Below are 10,397 nucleotides of genomic sequence, written 5' to 3'. Positions count from 1 at the left end.
ACTTTGAGAGCCTAATTAGAATGAGTAGACATTATTGAAGAAATAATGAGCATCATCCAATGTATTCTAAAAGGCGATTGGAAATTTGACAATATTTTTGTTTTTGTTTATTTTATTTTTTATTGTTATCATTATTTGCATAGTGTTTGTCCTCTCATTCGAATCTATACAATCACAAGCTTGAACAATTAAATTTTCAACACATCATCTCAATATGCTATAAGGGCAAAGTTGGTACAAATTTGATTTTGATCTTATTTTGCACAAAAAGACTTAATATGCAATAGAATTTAAGTTCTTACCCCTAACAACATGAACTTTTTTAATACTGCAAGTATTGATTCAAACAAATAGCGCTGTGTGTGTGTATATATATATAGCACAAGACAGATTCAATGAAATTGTTCCCACTCAAATATTAAAACTTTCTTCAATATTATGATTGGATGAACATACCAATACCTTGGTATGCCTATCTCCCCCAAATATCTATTCTAAAATTGCATAGGTCAATAACACTAGAGAACTCTTGTATTTTTAAGATCAAATTGAACGTATAGAAAATCTTTCTTTAATGATGTATATGAACGCACCAATGACTTGATATGCCCCGTCTCACCCAATATCTACTCTAAAATTGCATAGGTCAATAACACCCAAGGACTTGTATTTTTAAGATCAAATTGAACAAATGGAAAATCTTTGTAAGTGATTACCCAAACATGTTAACAATAAACAATGGTTGTTGCTTTTTTTATTTTTGTTTATTTGTTGAAGGATTTTTTTTTTTTTTTTTTTTTTTTACTTTTAACCTTTTCTGTCATAAATTGGATGCTCCCTAATAGTCTTAGCTTGATGATAGTTTTAGACTATCATGAATGAAACCAATGGAATTAGGAATTAATTAGACCCCTATAGATGCACTGGTAAAAACAAAAGGACTAATTAAAGTAAGATATATAATGGGCGACCAAAATTTATAATGAAATTAAATCATTGTTAATGATTTTAAAAAATTAAATATTATAGGAGAAATGAATGTTATAAAAAATAAAATATAAAATATAAAAATAAAAATAAAAATAAAAATAAAATATAATGTGACCAACCCAATTCACATGTTATAAAAATATAATAATAATAATAATAAAATAATGCATGATATTACACTATTGCCAAACTCGAGATCATGAATAGAGACACAAGATGGAGACACATTGCTTATCTTGCCAAACTTGAGTTTGTGATTCCCCTACTTTTCTTTCCCCCCTCATTTTCAAATCAAATAGACACAAGATAAGCTATGTCCCTAAAGTGAGCACGCATCCATGTCAGAAAACATAAAAAGGAAACAATATATATCTATTTTTATATATGAATAATCACTAAAATTCTCTCCAAGGTGCACTGAAGATGACTAGGATCAATGCCACAGTTGGCCCAACTTGCTATTGGGCTGATCCTAGTCATTCCCGTGCACCTGCAAATTAGGGTTCAATCACTTCCCCTCACAGCATGTGAAACATTAAACAACCACAAGCAGCCAAATCAAAACCAGAATCTATAAGGAAAATAGAAAACAGAAACAAATAGGTCATATTGGAGCCAATTCCCTAATCTAATTTTTCGTAGAATATTAGATAATCCTTCCTAGTTGCACCAGTTTTGATTTTTTTTTTTTTTTTTTTAAAAAAAAAAAACTATTGCAGTTCCAACAAAAAGAACATCAACCTAAATAGATAACAAAAAAAAAAAAAAAAAAAAAAAAAAAAAAAAAAAAAAAAAAAAAAAACAGAAAATGTAACCGGTAAATGAGTTTAAATCATACCGGTTTATAGTTTATACTCAGGAAAAAGAAAAGCCAGCCAGCTTTCAATGAACCAAACATCATTAAGCAGCATCTTCAACATACTATAAGAAGACGAAAGCATGTTGAGAAGCTTTCACCATTACTGAACCACCACCAATCACTTGTTTCCAGACAAAGAATCGCTTCCATGTCGATTCAATATGTTCCACCAACCTGCTCCACAATACTTCTTCACTGCTGAAATTTTTCTCCATGTTAAAACTGGTCAAGAGTAATTGTAAATAACCAAAGAGATTTTTAGATTGCAAAGTGAATGATTTACAAAAGCCAAAAATGCAAAAAGAAAGGCATAAAACAGGAAACATGCAAAATCAAACTGCTAAAAGGACATAGCTATTGTGATGGTCTCCGTGGAGTTCTATTTTCCAGTTCTCTTTTCTTGGGCTTAAAAACTAAAACCCAAGTATTAGTCCTCGGTTAAAGGTTACAGTGTACATTTAAAGAAATGACAGCCCACTCTTCTTATCCTTCAAAGGCTACCTGTATTCACACGAGAACGATAACATTAGAAACATCTTCCTCAGATATTGCCAGCTTCGGTGGGCGTAGTGCAAGGGGCAAGAGTGTTGGGAGGCAGGTTGATTCCGCCCCCTTTCACGGACAGGTTGGGACTCTTTACTGTGCTTGCCCTGCTGACAAGATGTGAATCAAGAAAAACAACAATCACTGTGATATCATCGTGGAAATGCCGACGGACTCCCCTGTCTATCTTCTTCAAATCCGAATACCTCATTTCTCTCTTCTTTGCTGCTTCTTGTAGTGCAGCTTTCACTAACCTCCTAGCACTTCCCTGCATGGTAAATAAATTCAAATTTATACTTTTCTTCCTTCTAAAAAATTTGGTGTTTGGCATGCTATGCCAATTTTAAAATAATCCAAATAATTATGAGTTTGTTTTATGGGACGAATATTGAAATAACAAGCCTGGGAAAACACTATCACATGAACTGCAGCACATACTTAAGTTCAAAAGGGCATTTGATAGGATAATCCGAATCTTCAGGTTAGCACTTAAATCGCCAATCTTAAAGATACAATTGTATTACCTTATTGATGATTTTAAAATGCATTTAAGGAAGCAAAGCCATATCATCAATTAAAGGAGCAAATACAAGCCACCACTTGGGATAGTCATCAATTAAAAGGTGAATAATCAATGAAATTAACTTTCCAATAGCCTTGTCCCTCCATATATTTGGTCCTGGACTTTTCCTTGATTTTAAAATAAGAAATGACAAGGCCCATCAGCAATTTTACAAACACAAATTAAAAACTGAAGTCAAAAAATAAATGGTACCTAAGCCAAGTAATTCTATAATACCAGTGGGATTCAGGTCTCCCTAGTTCAAGTAAGATTTTATAGTTCTCGACGTGAAAAAGCAGTGCCTTCTTTTTGCTATATAAACAAGAAAACTATTGAAGTTTAGAAATCATCCTACTAAGAAAAAAGAACTAATATTCAATTTGCCTTACACTGTGTTGATGATTTTGAACTATATCTACTGCTTCCTGGTTGCTAAGGTGCTCCCAAAGACCATCTGATGCAAATATTATGAACTGATCGTGTGGCTGAAGTTGATGCACTGAAATTGATGGTTCTGAGCTCAATATTGGTGTTTTGATAGGTTCACGAAGGCGAAACTTAGCATATAACGGTTCTCTGTTGAACTCGGCCTTCTTTAAATACACATCACCAATAGATCTTGAAATCTGCAAGATAAAATATGTGACCATCAGAAAACATGAACACGCAAATTCAAGGTGATACAGCCACCCAACAATGCCATACAAAGCATGACTCCTATAACTGCAACTGCATGGACGATTTTTTTGTAAAGATGACACTTTTTTCAAAACATAAACTTAATACTGCTTAAAGAACAACAGAATTTCAGCAAACCATAACACGATCCTTTCTGGAAGTTGTAGATTAATAATAATCAATGAATAATCAGCTTTTATAACATTACTACATGCAGAAATTGGTGCAACAAAAGTGGAAGCACCCAACAACACAACCAAAATAGTAACTAAAACTGATTGTTGACCTTCGGAACACAACCAACCAGAATAATCCACCATCAAATGATGAGTAGGCACCCACCATTCTAACAACTAAAGTAACACAACTCATTTTGTTTAAGCCTTTGAGCCTTGATCGGGACCTTCATCAAACGGATTGATGTCCTGTGAAACCCAGTAACTGAAAATAAATGATATACCTTTCAGATCTCATATTGAACAAACATGTAACTGCAAGTAATTCATTGGCTTAGAGCCTGAAAACACGTGGAGAACTTACTAAAGTTACATAGGATCGGTTTCATGTCTGTTCCCCACTTCTTTTATAGTAGCACAATCACCTCACCAACTCTTGAATTTCTTCGACGAGCTCCACTATGTTGGATCTCATGAATTCCCAAGAACCTTGTATTTCAGGATTATTTCTTGTTACCAACCTTTTAGCTGGTGCATGCACATCTTGCATCCGGCCCCAGAGCCCTCTTATGCACTAATGAGTTGTAAAGTCAGGTCAGTTTGAGAGCCACGCTCTATTTTGAAGATTTCCCATTATTTCATCAGGTTCAGGTATAGCATGATCTTCAATCCTATAAGTGCAGAATAGCCTGTTTGGCAAGAACATTGAGGGATGCGACTTATTTTCTTATTACTTTTATATTTTATCCCCGTTAAGTTTTAAAACTCAACATAATTTAGAATTAGTTCTGATAGATGAATTCCTTTACTCAGCCCATAGGAACAATTTTTTTCCCCCCATAGGTAAGAACACACACACACACAACACCAACCTCCCATGTGGAATAAATATAAATCATGACAAGTGACAAGTGACAAGAATATCTAAATCAAGAACAAAAATACCAGGATAAAGTTTCCCCTACACCTGAACAGTCACCTATTCTCTTGCCACCAATAAGGGCACGAATACACTATAAGAAACGCAAAATATATCAAATTCCAAAATCAGTTTTAAGTTGTAACATCATAAATTACTATTAAATTATCAATGAGTAAGAAGCTTCATCACAGCATCATGACCTGAGGAACAACTGCACAAAAGGAAAAAAGATCACTACATCCCAAAGCTGTCCAAAAAATCAACAAAATTCTCTAAAAATGTACACGAATGCCCTCTAACGAACTAATAAAGCACCGATAATAGAGTTCTTCAGCACCCAAATCGGTGCTTCCACACCATCAAAGGATCTCCTATTTATCTCCCTCCACAAGCCCTACCAAAGACATGATGGGACCAGCCCTCCAAGCATCCAGAGTTTGTCTCCTCACTGTAAATCCCCTCAAATGACTCAAGAACTTCCAAACCAAAAGCCAGCAGCACCCACTGCATCCTAAATATCACCAAGAACATAGCTAAAATGTCTCAACACTATTGGACAATGCAATAAAAGATGGCTCACTGACTCCTCACCCTTTTTGTACATACAACACCAATTAACTGCCTGGCACCACTTCTTCAAGTTGTCCGTGGTCAATATCATCCCCAACACCATCGTACTTCCAAAAACTGCCACCTTGAGCAGGGCTGCGGGAGTTCAGTTCTCTGCACCACTTTCTCAGTAAATGCAGCCTCCTGATCTCCCTGAAGCCCCTGATAGTACGATCTAGCCGTAAATCCACCATGTCTGGCTCCCACCAAACAACACTCATCAATCCCTATCCATAATTCCTTTTGCTTTGAACAAGAATTTCATTCTTTGACATGCTATTTCCTCATAAACCACTCATATGACCAAAGGAAGAGAGAAAAATAGCATCGTTTCCCCAATAGGAATGCATCTTGGGGTTAAAATCGTTTGAAGCAGGCAAATCCATCCATGAAGTGATGATTCTAGTGAAAAAGGAGAAATCCCAATGATTTATAAAATGAATGTAAAGATTTTTTTTTTTTTGGATATAAGTGCAATGAATGTAAACATAAAAATAGCTTTAAACATGCTTTATAAAATTTTAGTGGATGTAGAAGATAGTATATGTCTACAAAGATGGTCCTGATAAATTTTTTTATAAAAATTTCATTCTCCTCGACAAATCTTATGAAGCCGCACCATCTACAATGGACACCAAGGTTTAGCTAAAAAAACTGACTAATGTAACCATATGTATAGAATCTTAAATTGGAAAAACTTATCAAAGCCAGAATATAAATCTCTCTCTCTCTCTCTCTCTCTCTCTCTCTCACAAGCACACAGATGCCCTGAATAAGTAGAAAGACTTCTTTTCCATTTCAATTTCAAATTTCTTCTTTTCCTCAAAGGCAAACACTGTGTGACTAAAAGTTTATTCAAGTTAACACATTTTCCTCATTAAATTATTTATACAGAAACTGGACCAACATGATATGGAATCAGGGACATTCAAAATAAGGCCTGCTAATAAGGCATCTCTGAACCAATGAGAGGAATATGTTAAGGATGTGATATTCCTAATAATTACTTGTTTCATGATTAAAATGAGAGCAAGGGAGAGAGGATAAAAAAATTGAAGCATATAAAAGAAGAACATGGCGTTACTCCATTTCTATCCAGACTTTCAAAAAAAGAAAATGTGCCACAGCACTGGTCCCTTTGAATATCACAGATCGAAAGCACCCTGAAAACATCAATACAAATGAATTCCCTCCAAGTCCAAAAGATTGAGAAAAAGTAAAAGTGTGGGGGTTGAGCCCGACTACAAGGAAATTCCAACTCTTCAAGTATTCCAGTATTCCCTACTTGCCGATAAACAATTAACTAGAAATAATGCAATAAGAAGTTAAATGTGGCAATCATACAGATTAAAGCAGCAAATAGATAACATGGACAGACTAGCTATGACTATCAAACATCAAATCTTTTCTCTGAAAAGAAGAACTAACCTGTATAAGGCCCTTCACACGCCAAACATTATGCTTTAAAACCACTATGTGTGGATCATCCGGGTGCAAGGAATGCAGCTCCTGTCTCACGGACTCAATAGCCGCATTGTGCTCTGCTGAAAGCTGAATGGACAGAACTTCCCCTGTTGCCTTGACAAGTCTCCCCAAAACAGCACGGGAATCACCAAGGTTAGCAATGTAAAGGATACCATTACAGATAACACCAACCAGGCAGCATGATCCAACCGCTGCAATCTGTGGTTTCATGGGCCACTGTCTGGTAACTAGAGAGAGAAAACCCTCTTCTGTTGCTTGAAATGCCTTCCGTATCACCTCGACCGACATGGATTGTTGCTCAGAAGTAAACCCTGCACGATTACAAACAAGTAGGTCACCTCCAGGCCACAAAGCCCACAATTGTAAGAAATCTACTCCACATAATTTAGATTGGTTAGAGAATAGCAAGTTTTTAGGTTCACCGCCCCAAATGCTATGTTTGGTCACTGAGAAAATGTAGGAAAAGTAAAGTATCCAAAATTTAAAACTCAAATTACTCATTATCCGGATTCACAGGAAACCAAAAAGAAGAAGAAAATTCATTATATTTGTAATCAACAATTTTTAATACATATAATTAATTAAAAAGTATGGTGGTTCCAAATTCTAGTACAGTTCAAGTGACTTACTCTTGAGATGCTGGAAGAGGTATTCATTGATATAACGCGAAGTCTCAGGGCCCCCATGGCCATCATAAACTCCAACAAAGGTTCCATAGGGCCCATAGTCATTTGTGCTCAAGCAGCCTGACTCAATTTGGCTCTGATCCTCTAGTAAATTGTTAGCTTGAACTACAGCCATTGAGAACTCACCGTTAAAGTGTTGCCCTGTCTCTTTGTACCACAGGAGCCCGTCTTGGCGACCGCCAGCATCCGAGCCCGAGTGCACATATCGATCCGATCTTGGCCGAAAACAGGCCCTCAAAAAGTTCATCAACCCAGATAACATCCCTCATTTCACCCAAATCACCCTCCAAATTATCCACATCTAATAAGCACTAAAAATAACACCAACCCAAAATAACACCAATCAAAATAATACCAACTCAATGTTGAGTTATTCCTCTTCTAACTCCACAGGAGGATATGCACAAATATACCAATAGAAGTCTACAACAAGAAGAGAACAAACACAAAATCAGAACTGGTACCAATCACAACCTAACAGATCATAACAATATGTCAAAAAGGCATATTTTTTTTGGTTTGTTCACATTAGCTAAGAATTGTGAAGCAAAACTAAGCATAAGGTCATTACGTGTGAAACCCATCTCGTTATCTTCTTAAAACAGAAAACCCATGACCACAACAGCCGCTAATAATGAAAAATGGAAAATGGAAACCAACACCAACACAAAAGGGTGGACTTTGAAAATACGGTAGTCAAATTCACTTTTTCTTAAAGACAACTGTTTGGTCAGCCACTTCAAATCCGGAAGGTCCAACTCTTACTGTAGATAAATAAATAAATAAAACCCTTCTTCCTAAAATCTCAAAAGAACAAAAACCCAATCACAATAATTCAACTAAAGTTTGCAAACAAAATACATAAAATATATACATATATATAAGAGAAAAAAGTGGTAAAATATTACCCTTACAATTGAAGGATGGGAAGATCTGCAGATGAAAGAGCTAGATCTGTGGATCCATTAAATCAATGATAAAATTGAAGTGGGTTTCGATGGTTTTTTGTTTTCTTTCACTCCTCCGAGTGGGGAAGATGATGGGGCTGATTGAAGAACGGATTGGAATAGAGAGAGGGAGTGAGAGAGAGAGAGGGAAAAGGAGTTATCAATGAGAGACTCTATCTATATGCCTTACTGATTGGGCCAACTGAAACTCTGGTCTCTCTCGTCTGTGCAGACAAACCCCATTAAGAACCAACAATTGAGAGCTTGAAGCCAGCAAAGCAAAGGACCAGTTTGGGCTCCACAACCCGCTTGGTGGTAGACTGTAGAGAGAGAGAGAGGAGAACCTCTAGAGAGAGTAAAAAAAAATGCGCACACACAACAATAGAGAGTCAATGAAATTATAGGATAATGATACACTGTGGCTAATTCCATCAATTTTCCATGCATTCTAATTCTTTCGTTGACACGTGGACTGATGGTTTTAAGCTGTGGACAAAATAGACATTACACTTCCTTTTTTTTCTGCATAATTATTGGTAGGTTGAACTTGGACACAATTGAGGACCACTCCGCTTGACACGTGGCTTCGTTCCGACCCAATAGCAGAGGAATTCCGTGTCTTTGATGGTGATGCGTTTACCAGGTTACTATTTACACGTACTTTTAGACGAATGGGCTATAGTGCCTATCCTATTAGGGGTATTTTCATCATTGAATAGAAATGCTAGGGGCAATTCAGTAATTTTGAAAATATAAAGATACATTTATATACACACATATTTGTTTATATTACGTCCTAAACATCAACGGTCTGCTCACCAGCTCACATTGAGCTTTATGGCTTTTGGACCTATTTGAGCGACATCGGATATTGTGCATTTCAATTTATTGGGTTTTGAATTTGATTTTTTCTTTTACCATTTGGGAACTTTGGCTTCTTTGCAGTATATTTAGACCATCTAGATTTTTCGGTTGTAGGGAGGACTTTTTTGTCCATTAGGTATTGAGGATTGCCACCTTTTTCACGGGGGCTATTAGCATCGGTTAGTTTTAAGTGCCACTTGACTTTTTATTTATATGAATTTTACAAATATTATTTTTTAGATAAAAATATATTTTTAAATTATTTAACTTTTTTTCTTACCTTCTTTTTTAATCGGTTTATATGTATTAGGATTAGTTATTTTTAAATGTCATTAATTACTTGACTTTCTATTTTTATGAATTTTACAAACATTACTTTTTAGATAAAAATATCTTTTAAAATTATCTAGCATTTTTTCTTATTTCCTCTTTTAATCGATTCATATGAGAATGTGTGCGTGTATATTTATATATAATAACTAACGTTATGTGAATGAATGTTAAAAAAGGAAATAAAAGTTAGAAAAAAAAATAGTTTTATATACGTATATATTTCTTTTTATAACTATCGTTGGGGAACTAATTATTTCCTTTTCTTTTATTTCCTTAAAAAAAAAAAAAAAACCCCCATTTATACAAGAATAGTTGTAAAAAATAAAAAATAATATATATTTATATATAAAAGCAAAAAAAGAAATAATTCATTCACTCAAGGATAAGTGTAAGATGAAATAATCAATCTCACAATCAAAAAAAGAAAGATATCATTCATTCAATGATAGGTGTAAGACGAAATATATAATCGATCTCAGAATCCATCGAGTACGATTCTTTTCTCTCTCTTTTTTTTGTACCTTTCTTTTTATTCTTTTCGGATTTTTTTCTCCTTCCTTTTATTTTTTTTCAAATCCATCCATTGGAATGAATTCTCCTGTCTATATTTTTTTTCTTTTTCAGAATCCATTCACATAACACTAGTTATATATATACACGCACACATCCTTATATGTACGATTAAAAGAGAAGAGAAGAAGAAATACTAGATTATTTAAAAAGGCATTTTTGTCTAAAAAAAA

General features: G+C 34.9%; 1 protein-coding gene across 4 annotated transcripts; it reads right to left on the bottom strand.

The window, feature by feature from the left end:
- Positions 1-779: 779 nt before the first annotated feature.
- LOC132300694 (probable protein phosphatase 2C 60) lies at positions 780-8,807 on the bottom strand. Of its 4 annotated transcripts, none has more exons than XM_059797894.1 (6): positions 8,419-8,807; positions 7,454-7,933; positions 6,768-7,135; positions 3,344-3,580; positions 2,351-2,660; positions 780-2,071 (listed from the first exon to the last, which is right to left on the bottom strand). In XM_059797894.1, the coding sequence occupies exons 2-5, from the start codon at positions 7,770-7,772 to the stop codon at positions 2,391-2,393; spliced, it is 1,194 nt and encodes a 397-aa protein (XP_059653877.1). In that variant the 5' UTR covers positions 7,773-7,933; positions 8,419-8,807; the 3' UTR covers positions 780-2,071; positions 2,351-2,390. The 4 variants fall into 4 exon arrangements, with proteins under 4 accessions (XP_059653877.1, XP_059653874.1, XP_059653875.1 ...); XM_059797891.1 differs by having other exon boundaries at positions 780-2,047; XM_059797892.1 differs by having other exon boundaries at positions 780-2,044.
- Positions 8,808-10,397: the final 1,590 nt, after the last annotated feature.

Source organism: Cornus florida, unplaced genomic scaffold (genome assembly GCF_030987335.1).
Source record: "Cornus florida cultivar Cherokee Brave unplaced genomic scaffold, ASM3098733v1 CherokeeBrave_3.0.0_Hap2_Chr03, whole genome shotgun sequence".
Classification (NCBI taxonomy): Eukaryota; Viridiplantae; Streptophyta; class Magnoliopsida; order Cornales; family Cornaceae; genus Cornus; species Cornus florida.
The sequence above is the reverse complement of the archived record's forward strand: the minus strand, read 5'-3'. Positions and strand labels throughout refer to the sequence as shown.